The sequence below is a fragment of the Postia placenta genome, assembly GCF_002117355.1.
Source record: "Postia placenta MAD-698-R-SB12 unplaced genomic scaffold POSPLAscaffold_7, whole genome shotgun sequence".
NCBI classification, from domain to species: Eukaryota; Fungi; Basidiomycota; class Agaricomycetes; order Polyporales; family Adustoporiaceae; genus Rhodonia; species Rhodonia placenta.
The window spans coordinates 1,184,099-1,211,612 of NW_020169838.1; the positions used below are offsets into that span (position 1 = coordinate 1,184,099).

Consider the following 27,514-nt stretch of genomic DNA (forward strand, 5'->3'; position numbering starts at 1 on the left):
GAAAGGACCGAAGTATCGTGTTCAATGCATTTGTATCACTACCACCTTGATAATCATGCATTCATGCATTCTGAGTACCTGGCTACAAATGTGCTGAGAGAAACGGGGAGATACATACAATGTCCTACATTCTTCGGACGCCACGACTAGACAATCACTTAAAATAAGCTGATGAGACCGCGAATAAACAACAATTCTAGGTAGGGATCCGACGCTGCAAACGAACACCGAACGACTCTGGCACAGATCCCGTTAACGCAACCCGCTGCCATCCTCCAAGTTCGTTGCGAATTTGCCCTGAGCATACCCACCGTCGCCCCGCCCACTACCATTCTCAGTCTCGTTCGCATATGCCGAGACGTAGTCGTATTCGTCCTCGCTACCTGCGCCCTCATGGCGCGTCGGTGACTGCGATATGCGACGCCCGGCAGACGGCACGCGAGGTATCGCACCCGCGTTCTGTGCGGACCATCCGGATGCCTGCGCGCTCGGCGACTGCGGTAGCGGACGTTTCTTCACGACAAGCGGGCCCGTGTCCGCGGAGGAGAGCGGGTCGAGCGTCGGCGTGCTCGGGCTGCGCAGCTGCTGGCGGCGGAAGGCGGCGGCGGAGATCTTGCCGCCGGAGGAGGCGAAGGACGTGCCGGAGCCGGTGACGGCGGAGGAGAGGCTGTAGAAGGACGCGCCGGGGAGCTCTGGCGGTGTGCGGAAGGGTGTGCTCGAGGACATGCCCGAGGGCGCAGGCGAGGGCGTGCCGCGCGCGATGGAGATGGAGGGCGCGGTGGGCGAGGCGGGTCCACGGTCGGCGCTGAAGCGGGACGAGGTGGTCACAGGGGGGATGGTGCCCTGGTCGCCGTTGGAGGCAGATGAGATGCTGCTGGGCGAGGCCAGTGATCGGTCGCGCGCGCGGACGTACTGCGGCCCCAGGCGCGGGCTGCCGGGCTGCGAGGTAGAGATCTCAATGTTGGGGCGCGGAGAAACCGACCGCGCGCCAAACGGTACTCGCGGCGGCTGGAGTGGAGAAGGGGTACGGTCGGCCGGGGGCGCATCAGCCGCGGACGGTTGCGGTTGCGGTTGCGGTGAAACGCTGAACATGAGGGCATCGAGTTCGCGAGAGACCTCGCGAGCTGCTGCTGCGTTCAGAGCTTTCTCTTCGTCCAAAGGCGGCGAAGGCTCGCGTGGACGCGAAGATACTTCCGGTATGGTGTAGGTCGGTTGTTCAGACCCAGTTGAGGGTCGGGCGGCTACAGATTCAGGTTGGGGAGGTGTAGACTGAGGAGGAGCCGCTCTTGTTGCTGCGAGGGAGTGGAAGGAGGCATCCTCAGTACTACTAATGACACCGGCTGTTCAAATCTCACCTTCAGCAGAGACATTGCTATGAGATGCGTCCGATCTTTGCATTGCACCTTCACTGGCATCCTGCTCTGCTCTTGATGACACCGCTGCGTCGCTCTCGGCCTTGCTCTCTTCTGCCTCGGGTTCACGCAACTCCTCAAATGTGACTCTCCTGTCATCCCGACCCTCAGTCGATTGGAGCCCCTCTTCCTCCTCGTCAGGATTGGCCATGTATGCCAACTGTGAATTATGGTTCCCCTTCCTATTTAATGACTCGAATTCCTGCGGTCCGAATACGGCGGAGTACTGCGGCGGAGGCGGCGAATAAGACCGTCGCTGTGAACTCGTACTGCCACGCTTCTCGTCAACTGGGCCTGCGCCCGACGATGATGATTTCAGCCCGCCCTTCTCGAACTCGAACTCTTGCCCGAGCGCATCTGCGACGCTCGAAGAGAACGAGTCCGATGGGCGGTCCAGGTCAAGCGAGGGCGGCCGGTCTACTCCAGCGCCGTGCGTGCCATACAGCTGCGAGCTACGCGGCGGCGGAGGGCGTGGGCCCACAGCCTTGACAGGGAAAGTAGCAAACCGGCCACCTTGCGGACCTGTGCTCGGGGAGAACGGGTCCGGGAGCACGCCGAACTCGGCTGCCTCGCTACCCGGTGGCGGCGTGGGCGACTGAAGTTGCTCGTACGAGAGCGACTGCTGGCGAGGCGGCGGATACAGCGAAGGTTGCGGGAACTGTGTGGTGGGCGAGCGAAGAATCTGGCTGAGACGCGAGGTCTCGTCTGTTGACGGCATAGGCATTGAGATCGACGAGGGTGACATCGAGGTGCGCCGGCTCGTGTCGCCGCCATAGCTCAGCTGTGAATGTCTGTGCGCGAAGGGTATACCGGGCAGCTCAGGACTGTAGCGCAAATTCGGCAGGCGATTAGGGTTGGGTTCATGCGAGAACACGACGTTCGTCAGCGCACGGCGCGCATCCGCGACAAGTGCCTCTGTGTTGGAGTGTCCCTGGTAGACCGACCGTGGCAGGCCAGGCTCGGTGGTATCCAATGGAATCTCCTATGGACGGATGTTACGTGCGATCCAGGCATCGGAATAAGACGCGAGACTCACAGCGACGAGCATTTTGCCGAATTCGCCAATGATCTGCACAGCCAATCAACGCGATTCTAGCCTGGTGTGGAGAAGAGACGCACAACGCCCTTCTCTGAGCATTCAGCCAGGCCACCGAACTTGAGGCCCATCCATGCCTTCGCGCTCGTCCGCTTGTAATCACCAAGGCTGGCTTCCTCCGCCATGATATCCGCGTCCATGATATGAATCTCGTCTCGCAGCTTGTTCAGCAGATCGGTTTGGACTTGAAGGTTCTTGTTGTCTGGGCTCATCTTACCCAGCTTCTTCTCCGCGGAATCCGCGTCCGAGTGCAGCGACTTCCGCCGCCGCCGCAAGTCGTCGAGACGCTCTTCTCGCGTGCGGATTGACTTCATGTGTTCTCGCACAGGTATTTCGTGGTTTGCATAGTTCGCCAGAGCTTCCGCAAAGTGCAAGAACAGCGTACATGACGCGGTGAGGACATCCTTGAGCGCCGATGAGCAGCGGTTGTGGAATAGAGGGGCCGCAACTCACCCCGAGATCATCGCCCTCGCCTATTCCCCACGCTTTGAGAGCCTCTGACGCTTTCACTAAGTCTGCGCTCAGTCTTTGTAGCCTGCCAGAATCCCTTGAAACTATGTATCACGAGAGCAGGGGCCATTGCATGACGCACGAGTTCAGTACCGACTTCTCTGCCGTAATCAGCTCTTGCAGCGTACGGAGGTCCTTGTTTACTCCTAAGACTGGGATTGTCGAGTTGTGCGCTATCTTCTTTGCTGCTGTTCTGAACATCGTTGCAAACGAGATCGTACAGCGAGTGCGAGTTGCTGGGAAATGGGCAAGAGGAGTCGACGAGCGTCCGACAACTCTCACGGCTGTGCACACCGGACCACATTCTGCTTCCAAGCATCGTCTGACTCTCCGGCGGCTGCAACGATTGGAGTAAATCCGCAGTGAGCTGGAGCCTACTAGGCGTGGGTTACTAAGTACTTGGCTAGGAGCAAAGCTGAGACCACGCAAGGATACTGGCGCAGATACGGTGTCCCTCAGGCTGAGCGTCTTGTTGGGCTTTTGGAATATGATGTAGACAGAAAAGAAGCGGATAGAAGGAATGTGAGACTAGGTAAGTCGCCTCATGCATCTCAGGGGTCACAGCTGTATGTAAACGAGGTTTTGCAGGCGCAGGTACTCGTGTAATGAACCAGGACGACATCCCATCAGAGCAGACGTTGCGTACACTAAACTCAGTGCAGAGCGCACGGTTTGAGCTGAAGCATCTCGCTCATGTTACGAGCGACGACTATTCTAATACCATTTTAAGATTGTGGTGGACATATCCGGAAATTGCGAAGGTCTGAAAGAAGTATCTCCTCTGCTCTCAGGAGACTACATGATGGCACAGCCATTTGGGATACTTCATGACACCTGATGATGGTCTCACACGGACGGGGCCGCTGCAACCAGAGCGCAGCTAGGCAGTGCACAGTCAGTCCCTCCTTGGGACCGAATGCTTACTGGGCCGCAATGTTCCCGCTAATCTGTCCATGCTGTCAGATGAACCGCTCATGATGTCTAATGACCCGCTCGTGCAGCTGCGCTTCAAAGCGCGCGTCCGTATATTTTCTGCGACAACTGATATGTGCGGCACCTGCTCAACAAGTTTCCTCGTCTTTCCTTTTCATCTGCGCAACGACCCCGGAAACGCACCACCATGATGGTTGAGGATATTTTGAAAGCGCTCTCCATTGGTATCATCACATTCTATCTTGTCAAGTTCGTTTCATTCCTGCTGCAGCCGTACACGTCTCCCCTGCGAGATGTCCCAGGCCCTCCATCATCGAGCTGGTTCCTAGGGAACATCAATAACATTCTTAATTCTCAACCAGCTGTGCTACAGGAAGCATGGACAGACAAGTACGGGAAGACTATTCACTATAAGGGTTGGTTCAATGTGCGTCGCCTGCTCTTTCTTAGCGTTGAGAGTTATCAACCGCCATTCCTTGACAGAGGGACCGGTTGTATACCCTCGATACACGCGCATTGGGTCACATTCTCAATCATTCGAACGATTATTTCAAGCCAGAACTCGCTCGCCATACGCTGTCAAGCATCCTAGGAGAAGGTATACGATTTGTTGATCGCAGCAGATGTACCTCGCTGAGCCATGCTCATGACAGGTCTTGTAGTAGCTGAAGGTAAGCAGAGATGCCGCTGCAGGTCTTCCTGTCATGGATTTTACGTATTGCTCAAGGCGAGCAGCATCGTCGCCAGGCAAGCTGTCTATAATTCCAAAATCTACTTGCTGGCTAACGTGATGGATGTCGGAGTAGAGAAAAGTTATGGTATGTCTTCAGCATTATCCTTTCTCGAGTGTTTCTCAGTTGGTGGTAGAACCCTGCCTTCGGACCGACACAGATCCGGGAATTAACTGACATTTTCGTGGACAAGGCTATTCAAGTGAGTAGTTTTCGAGAGAGAAATGTCCATCGTTTATGAAGCGCCCCACTAGCTACGCGATGTTTGGAACTGTATGATACAAGAGGACAATCAGCCCGCTCGAATTGAAGTTCTGAGCGGCTTGAGCAAGATGACTTTAGATGTCATCGGACTTGCAGGTAAGCCTGTCGTCGTCTATCTTTTCCATGCAGAAATGGACCATTCCGCTCCAGGATTCAACCACCAGTTTCACTCGCTGGAATCCGATGGTAGTGATGACGAGCTGGGCAAGGCCCTGCGCGTTATGTTGAGGTCGACGTCGGGGTGGAATGTATGGCTTCCTGCGCTCGCGTACTTCTTCCCTCCGCTGCGGTTGCTGGTGCGTCTTTCTCCATGAAGCGCTGCTGCGGTTGCTTACTGTATCGTGACAGTCCCACATGAGCGATGGTGCTCATGCTAGGAAGGTCATGACCCGCATTGGTCTGGAACTCGTACGAGAGAAAAAAATACAAATCACAAAAGCTGCCCTTGAAGCAAGTAAAGATGGCGCACAAGAACGCCTGCACGGGCGCGACCTCCTGACAATACTTGTGAAAGCAAACATGGCGTCTGACATTACGGAAAGTCAGAGGATGTCAGATGAGGATGTCTTGGCTCGTAAGTGCTCTCGCGTCTCTTATTTCTGTCAGCTCACACCCTATCAATGCCAGAGGTACCAACGTATGTGCCATAGGCTCAGCGTCATGGCTCCTATCTCATACCTGCTGGCCTTAGCTTTCTCGTAGCAGGGTACGAGACAACGAGCGTCGCGACAACATGGTGTCTTTTTTCTCTAAGCCAGGCCCCCGAGGCGCAACAGAAGCTCCGCGAGGAGCTTTTGGCCATGTCGACCGACACTCCATCGGTAGATGACCTCACCGCGCTACCCTACCTGGACGCCGTCATCCGCGAGACGTTGCGCTTGCATCCGCCCATCCACACCAGTATCAGGGTCGCAGAGAAAGACGATGTCATCCCGCTGGATACTCTGTATGTCGACGCGAAGGGACGCACGCATGACTACGTGAGGTGCGGCAACTATGATCCTTGCAACTGTAGCCATCGCTCATCAATTAGCTCAGGGTCACCAAAGGAACCATCATCGACGTTCCGATTGTAGCGCTCAACAGGTCGAAAGAGCTGTGGGGCGATGATGCTCACGAATTCAAGTATGTGTCACATCGGCGGTGCTAGAACTGCGATGGATGACAGTATCGACTCAGACCAGAACGTTAGGAATCGGTCCCTGCAGCCATCCATGCGGTTCCGGGAATATGGAGCAATACGATGGCCTTCCTGGGCGGGCAGCATGCCTGCATAGGCTATCGTTTCGCACTAAACGAGTGAGTCGATCATCTTGTATTAGGCGGCCGCTCACTAATGCATGTTATGTCCAGGATGAAAGCCCTTCTTTTTGTCCTGATCCGCGCATTTGAGTTCCAGCTCGCTGTTCCGCCGGCAAAGATAACAAGTTCTGTTCGAACGATGATCCAGCGGCCCGTCGTCTGTGACGAGGTGGAGAAGCACAGTCAGCTGCCCATGCTGGTGAAGCGTTACGTGGGCTCTTGAAAATGTACATTCTTGTCAGTTCCCGAGCTCACTTCATCTCATTCCTCATGTTATGTATTTATTGCTATCATTAATCAATACCAATCAATCCTGACGTGTCATGGTCAGCAGCTATATAACTCTCTATGTGTCGACTTTGAAAACTTCTTCATTGAGCATCCATGGATACGTTGCTACTTCGAGACGATCATGCGTGGGGATCTGCGGCGATGGGAAGTAGAGCAACAAACAACGATTCAGGGCCAAATTATGATGGGCGTCTATGTATTAGACTTCACACAACCATCACAATCTCGGCACGCCGGTTGCTATAGAATTACCATAAGGCGCGTAAGCTCTTCCTTCCTCCCTTCCATCCTTGCTCTCGACCCGAATGTATGTACATAACAGCTTGCCTAGAGTGAGCTAAACCGAGCATGAGAAGATCCCTTATCCATCGCCGGTTTATGGCCACGTTACGTTTCAAAGAACTTGAAGTCAGCGGGCCGGCGCTATTTGCTATTGTCTTTATCAACCGTCAGTTGCCAATGACTCTACGCAGGGTCTCCAAACCCTTTCCTGGATACAAAAACGCAGAGCATGTGATGATGAATCCCCAACTTCCATTCCCGTAACACGAGGTAACCGTTTTTGTTGCTCGTTGAAGTTGATGTGAGAATATGAGATATGCATTGCCCGTTCCCATCCTGCCCAGATAGGCTCCTTTTGTCTCCACAGGTACGTATACCCCCGCCCCAACGCAGGGTACACTTCAACAGGCCCCAGAGGTCTCACCGTTTCATACTCCCCGCTCCCGACCACACGCTCCCTACCTTAGATCCGTTGCTAGTCTATTAATCTCTCACTCTCAGCATGTCTCACCCTGTCATCCGTTTTCCGCCACCTCCGCCCACTCATAACACCTTGAGCCCCGAGCAGCGCGCTCATCTCCTGCGCACTAACAACAAAATCGAGCAGGTGCTCGGGAGCACCCCTCACGTTCTGGACCTCTCGTATCCTCCGAAGCCTGGTGAGTAGCATTCACCTTCTGCTGTATGTGATGGGTACCGGCTATGACCTGAGCCTCAGTGGGCTGGAATTCGCGAGAAGGGTAATAGGCATACCTGGCATGGAAATTAAGGCCCGGGATTCATTGAGGCTTCATGCTGAGCTCGATCTTATCATGTGCACCACCACATCCACCAGCAGTTTGTGGGCTGCATACGATATCCCGAGACATCACGATTCATGTGGCCAGGGATATGTACAGTACCCGAGGAGGAATACGAGTCTTTTACCCGACGCGTCGTTTTTTATTCTTATGCCTCCCCATTTCCGTACCGGAGCTGACAAGCATTATACAGCCTCTCTACGCATAGACATTCCCGCCCGCGTATCAGAAGAGCACCCGCGTCGACTATTCCAGAACGTCCACCGGCGCACGAAGTCGCTTCCCCGCCCAGACGAGAACAGCGAATGTCGTCGCTCTCCACGCCCGAGCACGTCCAGCTCGCGCTCCTCATCGAAGAGCCACGCGTCGCGCATCAGCTCTAATAGCGAACAGGCATGGCGCACGCCGTACAACCCTACGCAGCGGCCCCCGCTGCTCAAGCTCTTCCCAGCGCCGCTGGACCCGATCCCGGGATCTCCTCCTCATAGCGAGGCCGACGACGTGCCCGGGTCACCCAGCTCGCCCTCGTTCGCCATCCCGTCTGAGGCGGCCCAGCGACTCAAGAAGATGCGCCGGCTCACGCGGAAGCTTGGCGACGGCGTCCCCGTCGAGCTCGTCTTCCCCTCGCGCGTCGGAGCCGCCGCTGACGCCGACTCGGACTCTGACGAGGAGACGCCGCTGCTCGAGACGCCCGCGGCGAGCCAGCGCCTTCCCTTCTCCTCGCGCCTGCCCGCCATTCCGGAGGATGGCCGTCAGAGCAGCTTTGCCCGGGGCAGCGCGAAGACGCCGTCCCTCAGTGGCTTCAGCATTGTGGAGGGTCCTGATGAGCACGACGGCCTCGACGGCCTGTGCATGGGCCTGCCCGCGTCGCAGGACAAGGGGCGCAAGCGCACGGCGAAGGCAGGCAAGGAGCAGACGACGGTCTGTCTCGGGGTGTCCGCGAGCGCGGGACAGAGCGGGAAAGGGGCTAGCCGGCGATGGGTGCAGGGCGCTGTCCCCTTCGACCAAGTCATCGGGTCGTGGGGCGGCCGTGTGTGCTGAGGCGGAGGCGAACCCTCATGCAGTATATCATACCAGGATGCGACTGGCTCGCATCGTACGCTTTTGTCTCGTTATTTCCGCGCTTCGTGTGGTTTGCTGTCGTGTGCTTTGTTTGGTCTTGAGACGCAGGTAGTATGGCTATGACAGTAATTAGGCATTGTATGTTGAAGGTCGTCCATGATGTATCCATACCCATCCCATCTATTATGATTAGACTGCTGCTCACAATAACATTTATATATGCGCGTATCTAATAGGCGATTGTATGCGATCATCTCAAATTACCTATGAGCAGTCAGGTGCTTACGAAGCTCACTGGTCTTTTGTAACCACGAACGCAGCTATTTAGAAGCTACAGACATCTAATGCCCTACAAAGACCCGCCGAAGTGTACTTATTGTAACGATCGTGACCACATACGAAGCTGCTGAAGCAAGTTACTTTGTTGGTGTGAAAAGAAAGCTGAGTAATGGAATAGAATTGCCACTGCACTGTACTCCTAGGTGTTAGGCTCAAGCAAATGGCGAACGGAATATTACGGGTGTTACACAACCGGAAAACAAGTAGCCGACGGTAGTATATACGGAAGCAAACGAAAAGAAAGAATGCACGGAAAAGGAGAGACAAGTCACCGGCGGAAGGGCAACACTCGTACGATACGACACAAATTGAGGAACGATGGCTACGGTGCTGTGACCTCGTAAGTAGCAGCAAGATATAGGGAGATACTATTAGAGTTACAAGCCGTGAGATGTAGTAGCCAAGGTGAAGAAAAGCCTATAAGAGAAAACAGATTGTGAACGAGCCTCTTACCAATCAAATAGAGAAAGTCTTCCAGGGATGGACACGGGCAGTTTGATCAAAAGTCTGATGACGGTCCATGCTCCAGGCCTTGTGTCAGGGCATTCGGACGATATCGGAGAGCCGACGTGCCGTCTTGCTTGACAACATTAGACGGGGCCTAGAGCTGACGGATGCGAAGTCAAGGTCGCGATCGGGATGTGGCAGTGTGCTGGTTGGGAGCGGGCGGTAAACACCCTCCCGAGGATGGTGGCATCGGGGAAGCGCCGTCTTTGAGCCAAAAAGGGTCATCTGCCGGGCGTAGGGATTGGGATTCTTCTATAATGGACTCTATTCCATTCTTTTCAGGCCCAATGGACTCTGTTTCAGGCCCGAGTACACCAAGAAGCCGGAGGGCCAGCATAATCGTTGCCTCGAGGGAGTCGCAGGTGCCATTAGAACCACCATCGCCATTCTCGTTGAGTGTAGCAGGCTGCGAGGCAACGTCTGATACTTGTGTCTTCGTCCCCTTCTTGCTCTTCTTCAGGCTCGCTTTCGTCGAGCCATTCTGTTCCAGCTTATCGATAACGTTCGAACTGCTCTGCTTTGAGGTAGATGTGGCGGAGCCACTCAGCCCTAAGGCACTGATTGGTCGAGACGGAGATTGGTACAAGCGCAAAATACATAGGTAGACAACTCACTTGCAGCTATCGCAGTGTCGAACCCAGTATTCTTTCCGGGTCCTCGGCTTCGATTTCTTCCAGCATTTTGGGCACTGCCAAATGCGCACGGGAGCGTGTGCTGTCTGTACGTGTCTTCCGAAAGCATCTCCTGACACTTTTGGCGCCTCATCTTTGCAACTAGGCCACGGGCACTTCCATGTCTGCGCAACGTCTGGATGACACGCTTCCATGTGCTTCCATGGCGCTGCTCTCCCAAGAGGAATGAGGTATGTGCATCCTTCCATTATGCATGGGTAAGGACGCTGTTCCTCAGATTCCTCCTCCAGGTAGAGGTATATGGGATGCACTGTTCCTTGCCTAGGAGGCTTAGCCGAAGGGGGTTGATTTCCCCCGGATTTCATGTCCATATGCGCCTGCGAATTCACATGTACATGGTATTTGCGTCGGCTAGTGCGGAGACGCTTCTTCTTTGGGGGAGCACTCTCAGTGGCTGTAGCCACAACCACCTGTGGCGCGCCTTCCACCTCGCGGCCACGCTTGGTACCGCATTGGATCATAGCACTGGACGTACCATCTTGCGCTGCCTTCGCAGGGCCAAAGGTTATTGACGGTGCGCGGGAAGGGGCAGTGACTGGAGTAGAAATAGCTAGGAGTGACGGGTCTGTAGCAGGTGGCGGGAGCTGTCCATAGTGCTGACCTGGATTGATATTACTACAATGAATTCAACGGCTGCATAAGTGGTGATATGTCGTGAGCATCCACTCACTATGAAACTGGTACATTTTCGACATGAACGCCACCATAAAATTGAGGGTTGTATACGGATTCAGTGGTTTCTGCGAGTAGGGATTGCTGATGGCTGGCTGCAGGATTCTCAGGCTGTCGTGCGTGGACGTAGCCAGGCTGATGCTGTCCAGAGACATGCTGGCGAGTTCGCGAATTGCGCTGGTGACATTGGAAGACGTGCGGTGCGGTGATGGCGGGAATGAAGTGCTGGGCGTTCGCCACCGAGCGGAGTGGCATATTGAGTACATCTGTGGGAAACCAGGGGAAGAGATCCCCGGCAACGAAAGGCTGCGGTGGGGTCTGGATGAGAAGTGGACTACCCGGGGGGACTGCCATGGCCTGGGGGCACAGGGGCTGTCCCGGGTAGAAGCTGTCAAAGCGGACCATGTCAATGCGCCGGTTTCACCGCGGGTCAAAGCGCGACGTACCGCTGGCGGGCATTGTTCTGGACGTCGTGAGACATCGTATAAATCGAGGTAAACGTATCAACAGTGAGGGCAATAATACGCAGTGGGATTGCGGGGAGTAACTGTGGAAGTGGTGAGAGAGTGGCAGTGGGGTCAAGCCACAACTTGTCCTTTTGTGCACGTGCTGAGTCCGAAAATGAACAGAGATAAATGTTGCGCGCTGTACACAAGCAAACCGTGACCGTATCGCGTCTCAGCCAGTGTACAACGTATCGGTTGACTGCAGTATACGAATACTCCGTATGCTTATGAAGGGTCACCAGATGAGTATTTGTGAATCTTCTACGGATATAGTGGCACTTGGGAGCCGGTCCCATTTGGCGGCATGCTACATTGAGCGTACCTGCCGATGAAAAACTTCTTGCCCATGGCACAAAATTCTTGTAGCGAAGAGCCAGTGAGAAGTGGGGCGTACAACGATGGACGGACGGCGCTAGTGGAAAGGTCCCCATTCTGCATCCATGCCCGTTGATGAGTAAGTCCCATCAAGCTATATGAAGCGGGATGATAGCCAGCTGCGACGTCCGTCTTGGTGACTCACAGTATCTGTTATGTAGAGGGTAAGTCAGCTGCTAACCATGATGCTACTGCCGCTCCATGTAGAATCTTAGCTACGCTGCATCACGAAAGAGGGAATACTACTACTCACATTAGCATAGGACGACAGCCGTCAATAGGTTCGTTATGACCATAACCTTATCTACCAGAGTCTACGTGCGCCCTCGCCGTAAGTTGCGTATCGTATAGCCACCTGAATAAACTGCATCACACGCACAGGACGACAGACGATTGAAGGCATACGGCGGAATAGCACGCAGTGCAGAACTCGCGCCAGAAATAATTGAATTTCTCGTTTTGCCGATATCGTTAAACCGGTGGGGAAAAGGTCACATTGCGTTAGGCAGTTTTGTTCACAGTGCGGCAAGAACTGCTAATCGCAAACGTCAATGATACCATGTGAGAGATTGCGACTGATTATCTTGAGACCTCAAGAAAATAACACGCTACTGCATGAGACGAACGGGTTGCCTCTGAACGATGCTACCTTTATTGTTTTGAAATTTTATAGCAACTCATGGAAGTGTCACAGCGTACTTTAGAGCTCGAGGTATTTTGTTCAGATGTTATACAGCGTTGTGTGCGTTGACGTGTCCTTGCAATAAGGCTCAGGCTAGAAGGGGCCATTCGCGGCGATTCTTGCAGGACATGACCTTGTGCTCTTCGCAGGCCCTATCATGTCGCGCCGATTACGCTTCAGTACTGCAATATGATATAAAAACGTACCTTGTATCACCATCATACGCACACATTGATAGAACAGACAGGATCGCCGGCAAAACCGGAAAATAACAACTTGACTCGAGGCTTCCGTGGACAATCTTTCACCCGAGCGTGACAGTTTTAGGGTGCAACACGTAGCTTGATGGAGGGAATAGTCTCGTCTGTTAGCATGCTAGCCTCCTTACGGTGGATTTTGGATATTCCAACCGCCTCGAGCAGACTCGTCATGCTGCTGCATGCAAACTGTGCGATTAAGACGTAACTGCCGAAATAGGACCCGTCGAATTTTTTTGCGAGCGAAGCGAGCATATCGACATCACTGCATGCAGGAATCAATTTTCCTGCACAAAATATCAAATCATAATTGAATTAAAAGCAAATAGCACCTATTGAATCTTACTGATGTAGAAATTGAATGGAAATTGGAGAAAAATCGAAGGAAAATTGAAAGAGACAATGGAAAATGGATTACATAATCGATTTTCCTTCGATTTCACTTCCATATTAGGCGCCAGAGTACTGATTAGATAAATTAACTTTTCTTTCGATTTTTATTTGATTTCTTGTACTAGAAAATTGAATACCGCATGCAGTGCATGGGGGGTGAGCCGTCGCTTTCGCCGGGGACAAACAAAGCCAAAGAGTCTGCTACAAGCGCCTGAGCACTTTTCGCACTCGCAGCATTAAGTGTGCTGTAAGTCGTTCAATAGTGCACCAATTCTCATCATTTTAGTCTCGAATGGATCGCAATCTTTTACTCTATATTTCTGTGTGTAAAAGGTGGTACGTTGTGACAGTTCCATCACTGCATGCAGGAATCAATTTTCTTGCACAAAACATCGAATCAAAATTGAATTAAAAGTGAATAGCACCTATTGAATGTTATTGATGTAGAAATTGGATACAAATTACTGCATGCGGTATTCAATTTTTTAGTACAAGAAATCAAATAAAAATCGAAAGAAAAGTTAATTTACCTAATGAGTACTCTGGCGCCTAATATGGAAGTGAAATCGAAGGAAAATCGATTATGTAATCCATTTTCCATTGTCTCTTTCAATTTTCCTTCGATTTTTCTTCAATTTCCATTCAATTTCTACATCAGTAAGATTCAATAGGTGCTATTTGCTCTTAATTCAATTATGCTTTGATATTTTGTGCAGGAAAATTGATTCCTGCATGCAGTGGCTGGGGGCGTGGGTTATTTTACGATCTGCTTGGTGCATGGGGATGAGTCACATGATACCTGCGGTTGGAGCTCACCGGCCGCTGAAGTTGGGACTGCCACACGAACGAACAGGGACAAGAATTGAACAAACTCAATACCCTCCAAAAACGGGCGGTAATTGAGACACATATTTTCATTTTGGGCAGTGCGCGGACAATGCCGCATACACTCGGTCATCGACCGAGGCGCGAAATCTAGCGCGGAATCTGAGCTGAAATCTGCTCGAATCCGCGCTCGAATCCGTGCTGTGACCAGCCCTAATAACCCCTAGATCTCAGTATCACCGTTTCTCTCACGGCTGCGTGTTCCCCAAGGTACTATCTATCATGCTTGCAGCGCCCATCAGTCGTTCGAAAGAAGAAATTGATGTATCCCCCGGAGTGTATATAGGGATTATGAACGACCCTCCCGAAACCATCTTCTGAATAGGTCGACTAGTGATCATGAATGCACTCGTATACTGCTTACTCATTTCGACAGCATGGATAATAGCGATATGGATGCGGCGCCGAACTTTGCAAGTGGCACCATACCCACCTGGACCAAACGCGTTTCCTTTCATCGGACATACATTTCAGGTTCCAAACCAGCACACATGGCGATACTTTCACTGGCTGTCTCAAAAATATGGTGGTTATCAAATAACCCTGTCCATTCTTCATATCTCTCATGGCAGAACTAGGTCCAGTCGTGCGCTTGTCGCTTGCGGGAAACGATACCGTGGTCCTTAGCGATGCGAAGGATGCAGAAGAGATAGTATGTGTACACTACACTGTCTATTGATTCTAACCTACCTTACGACAATTATTCTCACAGCTTGTTCACCGTTCGCACAATTATTCATCTAGGAAGCAGCTTATCTACGCTGGGAAATATCAGTCGCAAAACAAACGTCTGGTATTACTCCCCTACGGTACAGCTTTGAAACAGCAAAGAGCAGCATTTCATCAAATGCTGAAACCTCGAGGTATGATGCCGCTACTTGCTTATCAATGATACTGATTAACACACGCAGTCGTCGGTGCTTATGAATTTATGCAAGAAATTGAATCAACAAAGTTCTTGCTTGACTTTCTCGTTAGACCTGAAAACACTGATATGCATTGCAAACGGTTCGCTGCGGCAATGGTGTTCTACTTGAGCTATGGAAGGCGACTCCCCAATGATGGGCAAGATCTGAACGCCGTTCTCGCAGTGCTTGACAACTTCACGAAAGACACGTACCCCGGAGCGCACCTAGTCGATACCTTACCCATATTAGATCGGCTTCCAGATTTCCTAGCACCATGGCGCACGGAGGCTTGCACAAAGCACGAAAAAGAGATGAAGGTATGTAAATACTTGAGACATATATGCTCAAGCTATATGTTCAATATACCACAGCTCTATATCCGGCTTGTGTTGGAAGTGAACGAAGAGATGTTGAAGGGGAATTTCGGCATAGAATGTTTTTCGGCGCGATTATGGGAAAAGCAACGAGATCTCGGCCTAGACATCAAGGATATCGCTTACAGTAGGATCTCGTGGATGCTCTTCGAGACCTCGCCTGATAGTGGGTACCAGTTGCAGGTTCTGCCTTTGAAGCTGGTACAGATACAACTGCTGGAACATTCCAATGGTTTCTCATGGCAATGCTTTTATATCCCGACACCATGCGCAAGGCGCAAGGGGAGCTCGACGCTATTCTGGGAGCGGATGGAAAGACGCTTCCCTGTTTTGCAAATATGAAAGACCTCCCATACTGTACAGCACTGGTAAAAGAGGTGTTCCGATGGTCTCCTGTCGCACCAGGCGGCTTCCCTCATTACTCAGACACTGATGACGAGTACAAAGGATACCTCGTACGTTTTCTATATTATAATAACCATTATATCCTCATCAGCCCTTCATGTCGTACAGATAAAAGCAAAGACCATGGTTATACCATGTGTCTGGTCCATGGTACGCTACCGGGATCCAAAATTTGGTGTCACTACTTCATTCGTTTCAGCACCGCAATCCAAAGGAGTTTGCAGATCCCGGTCGATTCGAGCCGGAACGATTCTTACGCCAAGGAGGCTGTGACGAGCCCGAATCCCTAACTGAAGGACATTATGGATTTGGCTTCGGCCGCAGGTGAGCTCTGATCGAGACATAACATATTGATTAGCACGAGAGACTCAACTTGTTGTTTACAGGATTTGCCCAGGCCAACATCTTGGATCAAAGACAATCTGGATTGGTATCACGCGACTCTTATGGGCCTTTACCATTGAACCTACGTTGGATGCAGAAGGCAATCCCACCGCTGTCGACCCAGATAACTGCACCTCTGGCATGTCTTCGTCCGTAACGTTTCAGTCAGCTCATGTCCTGTTGCACTGACGTCCTACTCTTCAGCAAACCCATCAATTTACCTTTGCGTGTTACTGCGAGATCTAAGCGTCATGAAGAGACTATACTGCGAGAGTGGGAAGAGGTTAGGGAAAACAAGTCGTTGTGATTATCGCGTACAAGCTCATCGTGCTTGATGTGCTCGGTAACCTAAGAACACGTAGTGTGTCTCCTTTTGCTCTGTCTTTGATTTCTCCTAGATACTGCAGGCCTTTAGAGAGATATGTATGAAGTCAGCTGCTAAGGAGCGATGTGCACCTCAAGGTTGGAACACGGTTTTAGACACATGGAATGGAGTGATTTATCGAGCACTGCGAGATTGACAGCTAATTACTCAGAGGTTCAACAAAGAGACGAGAAATAATATTCTGAAAGGCTTGGATCATGTGCAACGATGGACTCTTCCGGCTGCGGCTAGCCAGAAAGGATACTGGATATTCCAAAGATGAAACTGCACTGCAAAATGGAGATCATTGACGTGATGTGCTTTGTCTCCGTGCGTAGATTTGTGCATAATACATGTTTTTGTAGGGCCTGCCTACGGTTCCTTGGCTACACTTTATCTACTTCAGCAATCTATGTTGACTGCTGCGAAGTGCCTGTACCCGTTGTTTTACAACAATTCTGTTCAGATCTCGCGAGCTGACCGAAAAGTCACCAGGAGTGTTATTTTGTATAAGCGGGAATGTCGGTTTACTAATGAGCGGAGGTACATGGTATCAAGGTTCTTCGAGGATGACCGAATCACGGACCCATTCACCAATCTAGTGTGACTTCTACTGCTGCGTCGTAATTTCTGCCCATTCTTCCCTGATCTTCCTGGAATGGACGGGGGAGCGGGAGGATACCTCCAGCGGTATCATGCATGGCTCTCTGATTCACATTGGTGTGTCAGTAACGATGGAATGCACGGACCACAGAGTCATACATGTTAACACCAGTCTGCCACTTCAGATCCCCGAGATTGTAATTGACAAGAGCCCCCGTCTTATGGTCCCGCGACGGTTCAAATTTGAAGGCCCATAAAAGACTTGCGACAGCAATCCACATGGAATTGACGGCAAGGTATCGGGCTGGGCACGCTCTGGGGTGATGTCAGTGAAAATAAATAATCGTAAAGAATAAATGTGCAAACCTACGACCGAAACTGCAGAAATAAGGTCGTTAGGAGGATCATAGTCACAAATGAGTAGGGAGTCACCGTACCCGAATGTCCAGAAGTCGTCGATCAATGAAGCGTCCTTTCGCACGCAGCACTCATCGTTCGGATCATAAAATCGAAAGGGGTCAAAGCGGTCCGCGTGAGGGAAGTTTTCTGAGTCGTGCTGCATATTCCAGATTGCGGGCTAAATCAGGCCTGTCAGCACTGTAACTATCCGTCACGGACTGATAGCTATTTACAATGACCAACGTTCCCGCGCGAATATGCAGAAGCAACTCAGTCCATAAGCCCCTTTCTGTCGGACCAGACACAATGGTTTACGGCGATGCGCACTTTGACCCTCTTGTATTCATCGTCGCACTCCGCCATGTGAGGGAAGGCGAGCGGAGTGACTGGTGCCCATCTGATCAGCTCCTTGACAATTGAGAATACAAGTGGGAGCTGCATCATGTCAGAGAGCGTGGGGGGCGCGTCACCGAGTACTTTGTCCATCTCGGTTTGAGCGATCGTCTGTATCTCTGGCCAAATGAGGCATGCCGCAAGGAATGAGTGAAGGCTACATCCGGTTGTTTGTGTCCTAACGGACCTTAGTCAGTTTAAATGGCACCATGAATATACGCAAGAATACGTACCCCGCCTCAAAAGCACTGCCGCCAAGCTTTGCAATAAAAGTCACAAGAAGTATCCATTGGAGAGCACGAGACGACTTACGTAGGCTACAGATTTGTCGTCCAGGGCGAGACCGGACTGCTGCTCCCACAACTGCGCGATGAGACAATGCGACGCCGTGCCTTGCCGCATGCGGGTGCGGACGGCATCTGCCAGACGACAAAATAGCTATGGGTAAGAACATTAGTTATATATAAAAATCAAAATGATAGAAGGCCCACAGAACTCTCATGCACATGTTTTGCCCGTGCGTCTTTCCTCCAAGGAGCAAGGAAGTCCGGCAGATGATCGAGGATCGGAAAAAGGCTACAGCCACGACATTATCCTCACGACATTACGCGTGGTGTAAGCGACTTACTCTACAAGGTGTGCGCCCGGTAATGCCTATCATAGCTTGTCAATGGTCATGTCGTTGAGGCATGACCGTTCTCTTACATCTTGGTTTAAGGTGCGATTTGACTCCAGAATCTCCTTGAGATCTTCGTCGTGCTCATCAACACGCTTTCCGTAACATATCCCCATGATAATTCCGGAACTGAAGCGCTTGAGAGCGATTGCATAGTTCTTGGGGTCCAGTAGCAAATCGTTCAAGAGACCGCGAGCCTGCTGTTCCTGTCTCAGGTGGTATGCGCGTAGCGCTGCGAATGTCGGAAAGGCATCACCACGTGCAAACAAAATTGCATCCAGACCGCTACTCACCATCAGGACGGAACATGAATTTCATCGCCCTCCTCTGTGAGCGTAACTCGTCGCCTTGTGGCAGGAGTAGCATACGCTTCCCGTTTGACCGATATTCGAGATATATGCTGTTTTTCCTCCCGGAATAATGAATGGCACGCTTGTTCAGCTTAAGTACCAAGAATTAGTCTCTGCCTAAGGATAATGATAGTGACTGACTAGTTCCTCGGCGTCACATGAGTTGTTCAAAATGAGGACATCGTCCCCCATAAGTCGAAGGTGTACGATAGCCCCTGAGAATAATCCGCCTATGACTGATCAAACTTAAGACTCGTGCTTTCTTACACATACCATACTCCTTGTAGAGCTGAATCGACCATCGCCATAGGCCGTCAGCCGGAACTTGCAACGTATTTCCTGTATGGTACATCACGTTAGCCACCTGCGGTTCACTACACGAACCGGCCTACCATACCAATGATATGCCATGCACGCGGTCCATTAAAACCGCCGACAGGTGTGAACCATAGTGCGTACACCGCCAATACTATTGCGGCTGCGACAAGAGTGGATATGAACAACATAGTAGGTTGGACGTGAGGAAGGAGGGGTGGGGGGTGACAAGCTGCTATTATCAAACACTATTCCAGCTAGAGGGATACTCAGCTTTGTGTGCGCTCTCCGCTGGCGGCGTTTCCTGTCATTGGAAACTACAAATAAGGATAAGTGAACAATTATACAGCCGATGACAAAAACCTCACTCGGAAGGACGACCGATCAACAATCTAACTTAAGAACAAGAGACAACGTTATTGAACCGCGCGGTAGAACAATCAGAAGAGAAATATGGTGAATGCTTCCTGACAGAAACTTCTCGGCGCCAGCATTTGAGATTGGTTATCCCGTCGTGGACAATCTCCTGAGACTTCTGAATGAGATTTCTTGAGCCTGAGGTCCCATGAACGAAGCGTATTTCAGCGCTCAGATGCGATAGTAACTGCGCCCGAGCCCGTCTTCGAAGATGCTGGGCAGAACAAGAACCCCCAAATCATCAGACAGAGGAAGACATCAAAGGGGCTCGCCTGAGCGACGCATTTTGAGCAATTGGACTGAACGAATGAGTGACCATCGTTTTCGGCGATGGCCCAACGATACGATAGAAAGGACTCCTCAATAGGATGGTAAGAGACGCTGACAGCCACGCCATCATGGCAAGGAAGAGAATATCTTTTTGAGAAGTGTCGCACGATGATGCATATTGACGAAGAGATGATACCGAGTACTGGGAAAGCAACATAAGCCTAAGCCTTCAATATGGTATCAGGCGGAGATGGCACTCACTATAGGAGTAGTTCAGCACATCCGCTGGCAGCGTGAAGCAGCGATTTCTCTCACAGTATCACTAGTCGCCATAGTGTGACAATAAACATGGATGATACCTATGTTGTTACTTAATGGGTGACAGTACTATGATTTACCAGCGGATGGCCCCCTATAGATGGCCAGTACTGTATCGACTCGACCTAGTGTTCGGTCACGGGTCACGGGCACCTCTGAACAGGGCCGGGAGTTCATTTGTCACGGTCACGGCAGATTTTGAACTGCGAAAATGGATAATGTCATCGCCGACCGCAAATCGGTCAAATAAAACGCGCCCATGTCACGCCGGATCGCATGGATGTCCCGACATTTAGAAACAGCTCTCCCGCTTCACAGATCCTCTTGAACATCCTCAGATGACATTATAGGCCTGAGTACACCCTGAAAAAATTGACCGCAGTCTTATGCTAGCCGCTCAACTTCACTACTGCGATGTATGTTATATAGGCCATAACAGGCAATAGGGCTGCTCAACTCTCGTTCGTCTGCGGAATGCCTGCCTTTTTTGGTAGGTAGCTCCCACCCTAGTTGATCCTGCAGTGTCCTACGATGTACTACGACTCGTTGGTGAGATGATACTCTAAAAGAGAACAGATCATTATATATTTGTTCAGCGAGCATGTTTGTCTACAGGCGTAGCGATGTCCGTAAGGGACAATAGCATGTGGTACGTACATCGCAAGCGGACAATATACCGCACCCGAGCTTGTGAGCTAGTTCCTGACCAATTCTTTCAGGACACATGTATTGTATTGAAATGACGTCTTTATAGTCACACTGCAGTTAATTTATATATCGCAAGCACGTCGCTAAGGTAGGGCTAAGTCACTTTCGACCAACATCACGTGCTTGTGACTTCTTGTGACCAAGGACTTATCCTTCGGGAGCGCTGCACGAGAGTTGCATCCGTCTATCGAGGGCATTGCCGAATAGAGCGCGCTTCTTTCCTCCGGTACACTGCAAATCTATCTTCAATTGCTCCTCGCACTTGATCACAAATCGAGAAACAGGTTTTTGTGCAACGATGTCCTCCGCAAATTATCCTGTTCTCCAATTTCTAATTGTCTGCTAGATTTGCAAACATAATTTGCGCTTTTGTCATGATTTTGTAACGGCGGGCACGTGATGTTGGTTGAAAGTGACTTAGCCCTACCTTAGTATCCATCATTCACAGGCAGTCTCGCACTGCATGCAGGAATCAATTTTCCTGCACAAAATATCAAATCATAATTGAATTAAAAGCAAATAGCACCTATTGAATCTTACTGATGTAGAAATTGAATGGAAATTGAAGAAAAATCGAAGGAAAATTGAAAGAGACAATGGAAAATGGATTACATAATCGATTTTCCTTCGATTTCACTTCCATATTAGGCGCCAGAGTACTCATTAGGTAAATTAACTTTTCTTTCGATTTTTATTTGATTTCTTGTACTAAAAAATTGAATACCGCATGCAGTGAATTGAATGAAGATCAAAGAAAAATTGAAAGAGACAATGGAAAATGGATTACATAATCGATTTTTCTTCGATTTCATTTCCATATTAGGCGCCGGAATACTGATTAGGTAAATTCACCTTTCTTTCGATTTTTATTTGATTTCTTGTACCAGAAAATCGAATACCGCATGCAGTGCATGGCACTGTCTGGGTACACTGCCAATCGGCACCCAGCTGGTGGCCACATGGAGGCGGACCTCTGGCCAGTCCGTCGCCGTCAGCTGGTATCCACATGGGTACAGCTGAAAAGCTTAAGCACATTGCCTATGGGTCCAGTCCCAGGCCAGACGGCCTGGCATACGACTGGTGGCATCATCTGGTGACCACCTCACTCCACAGCTCTACTCCATTGTTCGTTCTGCCTGGATTCCAGCTATTTACAAGATGGCGCATCCCTCGTCACTATACGGATCACATATGTGTGAAGACATGATATTCATTTGCTTGTAGTTTGGTTCTCAAGTGCGTCTCACTGATCTGCCGGCAGACAGCGCGCTTGTAGCCCACATCCATCGTACATAGCGCACACCCAAATACAATCAATTTCATTTCAAATCTCGGTAGTGATGCCCATGGTCGACAGCAATAAGATATACGATATATACATTAGTTCCTTTTAGCGGCCCCGGGCCAGCAGCGCTGTCGCCAACTGCCTGTACAACCCTGCTTTTGAGGATGCTGTCAATGCACTACGTGACACACCTATATATGGGCTGTGAACCACGAGAGCTCGCGCTTTCTGCACAGGAGAGTATGAAACATCAGCTAGCAGGCAATAAAATTGTCGACACAGATAAGTGTAATCCGACCTCACCAGGTCCATCACAGTCAGGATCGGCAGGGTTCTCGAGGTTTTCCAGCTATAACCATCGCACACAGTTACTCGCACGCTTCAAGCAAGCAGCTCACATTATCAACAGGCGTATTCACGAAGAAATGAACTGGACACGCAAAGTAGTTATGTTGTGTGAAGACCTGAATGCAGATGTGTGAGTGTATCTCGGAAAAGAGTGACAGGCCCTCAGGGCTCAGCTTGCGACAGTATGGGCAGAAGGTGTGCTCACTGAGTATCTCTGGCCTCCTGCTATTAACCACACACCCCTCAGCCATCGGGATGATCTTGGATGGAGACATGCTCACCTCAGGTCCATGACCATGATGCCTGCCAGTGCAATGAATGCACTTGACAAAGGTCAGGACCTCGAGAGTGTCTGCCGAGGTTTGATCTATTATGAGACATACCTATTCAGAGTCATGTCTCATGTCAGCGATGAAGATAACCTTTGAATGCGCAGGTAACAGAGTTGCGTGGTGTGGTAGTGAAGACGAAGGAAGACGATGTGCGAAGCACTGAGTGATCTTGTGTTTTGTATTGTGGAGAAAGCGACGTCAAGCCCCACCTATTGACGCGCATAGCTGGAGGAGAGCCGGAGATGAAACTGGAGACGACCTAGTAGACGGACATTATTGTCTGGGGAAGATGTGGTGGCCAGACATCGCCGCCATCTGGATCTGATCTGGCTGTGACCCGATATAGATGTGGTGTTGGGATGGGCTCCATATTTTGGGTCCAGATCGTGGCCAGCTGAGCGCCAATTGGCGGTGTAGCGAGGAGAACCAACCATGTGTCACGTGCACCACTCAAGTGCCTACACCGCCAATTGGTGCTCGGGTGGCAGCCAGATCTGCCAACACGCATAGCCGCCACATGTGGTGCTGCTTGGCCGTGCTATTGTTCACATATCAGCACTATACATACCCTTTGTGTAGCCTCATTACGTTTATTAGCAGGAATAAGTATGTCGTCCACCCAGAAACCACATGTTGAAGCCTTCTGTCCCCGGATGTAATGCCCTAACGGACTCGGCTGGTGTCCCTGTGGTGTCGTTATTTGTCTTTTCTTGTGTTAGCATAGTAGCGAACCATATATTATCCTTACAGTAGCTGTTGTGGCCACGCTCCAGTGTGTGTATGTAAAATCACAGTCATTTGCACCAGATCTCGGGCTGTATTTGATGACGACACTACAAGTATGCTACTGGTATTTTTGCATGATTATAACACATATACCTATACTTGTTTCTTGGTGTTCCTGAATGTGAACTTTGCGTCCCGAAACTGTGCATTTCCCGTGCACACAATCATGTTGAACGTTGATCTGAAATCTTACAGCCTGTTTTGCGGTATGAATTGACTAGTAGCAGATAGTGAATATCACTCACCGAGGCCTTGACAATAAGTAATAACATCTCCCCCTGCCTACATTCAACAAATGGCATAGTAAATATTTCATGCTGCTTCTTTGATATTTCAAAAACATCTAGAACCACAAGGGGCTCTTGTTCTCCTGCTTGCATGAGAATCTCATTGACCTGACCAATGACTATCACTTCCTGTAAATATTATTCAGATAGCAGAATGTTCTCGCAGCATGAAAAACTTGCCTCAAGTGGTGAGTCTGCAAAGACCCATGAATTCTTGATGCAGCAGTCTTGATGACGGGATACAAATGATCGACAGAGCATATATGCCTGTTGAGTAGCATACTGTGTGTAATTTAATGCATTCACTGCACTTGTGTTAGCAAGAATATTTGATTGGCGAACATGACTGCCTCAAGCAAATGGCATCAATTTGAAAGTTCCTACAAAGAATCGTAAGAGGGATATTGATAGAATCATTAGTCCAAACATACCCGGCTGTGGCTTATCTTCAGTCCATCCAATAAGTTGTTGCAACAGTGGCTGAGATGTCAAAAAGCTTTGCACACCAGGTCCTGCTTGAACCCAGCCGAGATTATTGTTGTGCCACCAACCACTAGTGACATGCTGTTTGAAACCTTCCTGATCTGCAAGTTGGTAGGCAATATCACAGCTCGGGGATATGTGATTTGACAAAATTGAGCATTGCCTAAAGATGCCATTAAAACACTCGAAGACTTCCGTGCAGACACCAACGAGTGGGCCAAAGCGTTTGATGTCCTCATCCGTGTGGTTGAGTAAGTGAAGTTTGATTTTTTTTGTTATTTTTGATGGATCTTGCTCTGAGAATACATCAAGCACATTACCGACTGCTATCTTCAAGTCACCCTGCATCATTGTTAATATCATACAATGTGACATTGAATAGCAGATAAATCCACATACAATGTATTCAGTGAGATTGAATATCTCGGGAAACCATACCAGCACTGCTAGGTCACCGACAGACTTCCAAATGCGAAACTCGAAGGGGCCAACAAGATCATATACATGGAAGACAGCAGTTTGTATAACTGTCTTGAATTGGCAGCCTATCAAAGAGTTTGTGTACTGCATAATGTAGTTGGCACAAATTGCATGGATATTAAGTCCATCAGTGTTTGTGGCTTGAAGTCGGAGGGCATACTGCTGTTTTTGTGTGGAATTCCAGCTTGTATGTGTAGGATGCCATGCATACTTTACAATACCAAGCAAGATGGTGTGTAGAATTTCAATAGGGGTGTCAGTTGTCAGATCAAAACCTTTTGATGGAGACAAATGGTGTTTTAATAGCAAACTCATATCCAAAAACACATAATTTACCCTTGAGAGTAAGAAATGGACTGAAGATCTCATTGGTGTGTTCCTGGACCCGTTGCATAAGTTCATGTTGTATATCTTGTATGGAACACTGTGGTTCTGCTGATTGTTTGGCATGGGCTTCATGGATCAACTTGTCAATCCAGAACTGTGTATATGAGTCCTTGATACCTGTTTGTGTCTGGCGATCCTTGACACGGCTCTGAATGCCAGTGCATGCTTCCTCAAGCTGCAAACAGATTTCTACAATTATTTCTTCTTTGCTGCAAGGCTGTGAACACTAGTAAAGGTTATCGGTCAATATGTAATGTATAATTGCAAATGAAAACAAACCATAAACAGTTAATGATAGCCATCATCACTGGCCTTCTCAATTTGTGTCCCCCCTGCGTGACATCGATGACAGAACATGTTGCCTTGTCCACCAATATGGGAACAAATCTCACTCTGCATAGGGTTATCCAATGGCTTGCTGTTACCAAACAAACGAATTTGTGCTACCTGCTTAGTAGAAGCATCCATAACCTTGATGGGATTGTTGTGAGTAGACCTAACAAATATATAATCAAAACAAGTTGACAATTATGCTGGGATACCTCAGTAATAAGTACGCACTCCAAGACTTTCTTGAAATCCCTGTATTGCTCAGGTATTGATGCATGAGTTGAAGTTGAAAGGAAATGGACATGATATTCTTGTTGTAAAAGGCGACGGGGAAGATTTCGGTGTGTAAGATATGCATTCCAATGTTTGTTCCATGATTTAGATTGATTGCCTGAAACATCATCACTGAAATAGTCAATTAGGCTGGTATATATCAGATCACCCTGCACCAAGTCTCGAATTGGATTGGGCATGCCTTGAGGATATCCCTTTGTGGTAGCATACTCTGCAATCCATTAGTACATGTAAAGCTCATATCACACAACCAAGTGCTTGACATACCATCCCATAAGTCAGGAACCAGTCCTTTTGCACATAGATCAAATAGATTAAGCTGCAACTCTGTTGCAGCAATAAGGATGATGGTAGAGTCATCAACACAAGCAAGCTTCGACTGCTAGATCATAACCGGTGAGAATTATCACTTGCTTCACACAAATATACGCACCTCAGTGATCTCAACTTTGAAAGCATCTGCATGTACTACTCCACATTTGGTGAACCACCGAACCGGGATCACATACTCTCTGCTGGACAGACGCGCCAGTTCTTGAACATAAAAGTGGCGACCTTGCCCCGCATCCCACATTGGGCTGAGGGCATCGAGATCCATTTCTGAGTTCCACTTTTTACCATGCCAGACCTCACTGACAATACCATCAGACCTTTTGGGATACACATGAATGTGAGGTCTAGTGAGAGGATTTCCCCAGTCCTTCAATGAAATATTAGCAAACAGAACTCAAATCTCACTGTGTTCAGTACCTGTGATACAATAGTGCATACATCATTCATATAGAATACATTACCCTGTGGTGATTTGCATGCGAGAGTTGAAACACCAGATTTTGTGCGGAGCTCCTTTTGTACTTGATGCAGCCGGTATAATGAAGGAACTCCACACACATCAACTTCATTTAGTATCCACAGAAATACTCGCATGAGTGAATCTGATACTCGTAAATGAGGAAGGTTGTCCAACATGTCCAACAGAAACATCTGTATGTTCGTTAGACAAAAGGCTGAGAGTAGAAATACTTACTTACCAATTTTGATTTATATGGATACCACTCCTTCTTTTGATCATTGGTGCTACTCCCAGGTTGTTCTTCAGAAAGATTATCATTGCTGGGATCTTCCAATTGTATGTGTGAGTAAAAGTGTGCATCTACAGAATCTAAATTTACATACTTGCACTGAAACATTTGTCTTTCCGTTCTATTCCTTGTACTACTAGCGCCCATACTGGCACCTGTCTTAGCGCTCACCCGCAGGTTGAACATTATGTAGCTTACATAATGGGGTCCGTGCGCACTTCGTACTCGGCATCGTACCACTACGTTTCTTTCTTCACTAACACGACCACATAGACACGATGGTCCGTGCGCAGTCGGTACTTGTATAAGTAGTTGTACCATTAGTTGGTCGAACCCTAAGTTCGACCTAGTTATTCATTCAAATCTCTGCTCCTCTTCACTTGGGGTAGTGGTCATTCTCGACTTCCTCGATCGATCTTCAGGACGATGCACTGTCCATAAGCCCTTGCTTGTCGTCTACGAGTCAGGCATTGATATAGGAGTATAGACCGTTGTATCAAAAGGTCGAACTTTCTAAGCTACGTTCCTAGTTTTACCTAGTCAAA

The 27,514-nt window shown here is 49.5% G+C and overlaps 7 protein-coding genes across 7 annotated transcripts; 3 read left to right on the forward strand and 4 right to left on the reverse strand.

Annotated features, from left to right (window-relative positions):
- Nucleotides 1-252: 252 nt before the first annotated feature.
- On the reverse strand, nt 253-3,219 carry POSPLADRAFT_1056824 (hypothetical protein; the record flags this gene model as incomplete). Its single annotated transcript, XM_024480842.1, has 6 exons — nt 253-1,292; nt 1,356-2,394; nt 2,449-2,481; nt 2,532-2,912; nt 2,962-3,043; nt 3,101-3,219. 6 exons carry the CDS (start codon nt 3,217-3,219, stop codon nt 253-255), a joined length of 2,694 nt encoding a protein of 897 aa, XP_024339036.1.
- Nucleotides 3,220-4,141: 922 nt separating this feature from the next.
- On the forward strand, nt 4,142-6,471 carry POSPLADRAFT_1046615 (hypothetical protein; the record flags this gene model as incomplete). Its single annotated transcript, XM_024479082.1, has 13 exons — nt 4,142-4,378; nt 4,435-4,549; nt 4,605-4,622; nt 4,679-4,705; nt 4,765-4,769; nt 4,819-4,884; nt 4,937-5,042; nt 5,097-5,242; nt 5,295-5,520; nt 5,649-5,931; nt 5,985-6,075; nt 6,139-6,245; nt 6,300-6,471. The coding sequence occupies 13 exons, from the start codon at nt 4,142-4,144 to the stop codon at nt 6,469-6,471; spliced, it is 1,599 nt and encodes a 532-aa protein (XP_024339037.1).
- An 852-nt stretch (nt 6,472-7,323) lies between these two features.
- Nucleotides 7,324-8,910, forward strand: POSPLADRAFT_1074461 (hypothetical protein; the record flags this gene model as incomplete). The annotated part of the gene is made up of 2 exons (XM_024482710.1): nt 7,324-7,480; nt 7,815-8,910. 2 exons carry the CDS (start codon nt 7,324-7,326, stop codon nt 8,660-8,662), a joined length of 1,005 nt encoding a protein of 334 aa, XP_024339038.1. The 3' UTR covers nt 8,663-8,910.
- A 734-nt stretch (nt 8,911-9,644) lies between these two features.
- POSPLADRAFT_1046618 (hypothetical protein) lies at nt 9,645-11,864 on the reverse strand (the record flags this gene model as incomplete). Its single annotated transcript, XM_024479083.1, has 6 exons — nt 9,645-10,086; nt 10,144-10,836; nt 10,892-11,281; nt 11,340-11,440; nt 11,555-11,660; nt 11,722-11,864. 6 exons carry the CDS (start codon nt 11,862-11,864, stop codon nt 9,645-9,647), a joined length of 1,875 nt encoding a protein of 624 aa, XP_024339039.1.
- A 2,523-nt stretch (nt 11,865-14,387) lies between these two features.
- POSPLADRAFT_1046619 (hypothetical protein) lies at nt 14,388-17,535 on the forward strand (the record flags this gene model as incomplete). The annotated part of the gene is made up of 11 exons (XM_024479084.1): nt 14,388-14,517; nt 14,570-14,643; nt 14,704-14,854; nt 14,903-15,216; nt 15,271-15,400; nt 15,451-15,728; nt 15,787-15,828; nt 15,878-16,002; nt 16,065-16,211; nt 16,267-16,345; nt 17,515-17,535. 11 exons carry the CDS (start codon nt 14,388-14,390, stop codon nt 17,533-17,535), a joined length of 1,491 nt encoding a protein of 496 aa, XP_024339040.1.
- Nucleotides 17,536-17,978: 443 nt separating this feature from the next.
- Nucleotides 17,979-19,353, reverse strand: POSPLADRAFT_1143406 (hypothetical protein; the record flags this gene model as incomplete). Its single annotated transcript, XM_024485560.1, has 9 exons — nt 17,979-17,999; nt 18,134-18,259; nt 18,328-18,397; nt 18,450-18,475; nt 18,527-18,729; nt 18,791-18,938; nt 18,989-19,062; nt 19,121-19,186; nt 19,278-19,353. The coding sequence occupies 9 exons, from the start codon at nt 19,351-19,353 to the stop codon at nt 17,979-17,981; spliced, it is 810 nt and encodes a 269-aa protein (XP_024339041.1).
- Nucleotides 19,354-22,194: 2,841 nt separating this feature from the next.
- On the reverse strand, nt 22,195-27,201 carry POSPLADRAFT_1143243 (hypothetical protein; the record flags this gene model as incomplete). Its single annotated transcript, XM_024485536.1, has 20 exons — nt 22,195-22,327; nt 22,352-22,388; nt 22,464-22,509; nt 22,559-22,624; nt 22,714-22,768; nt 22,790-22,831; nt 23,113-23,378; nt 23,409-23,525; nt 23,872-24,042; nt 24,420-24,497; nt 24,607-24,738; nt 24,796-24,941; nt 25,656-25,759; nt 25,825-25,845; nt 26,043-26,098; nt 26,155-26,214; nt 26,321-26,587; nt 26,626-26,637; nt 26,919-27,040; nt 27,168-27,201. The coding sequence occupies 20 exons, from the start codon at nt 27,199-27,201 to the stop codon at nt 22,195-22,197; spliced, it is 1,965 nt and encodes a 654-aa protein (XP_024339042.1).
- Between the last annotated feature and the right edge of the window lie 313 nt (nt 27,202-27,514).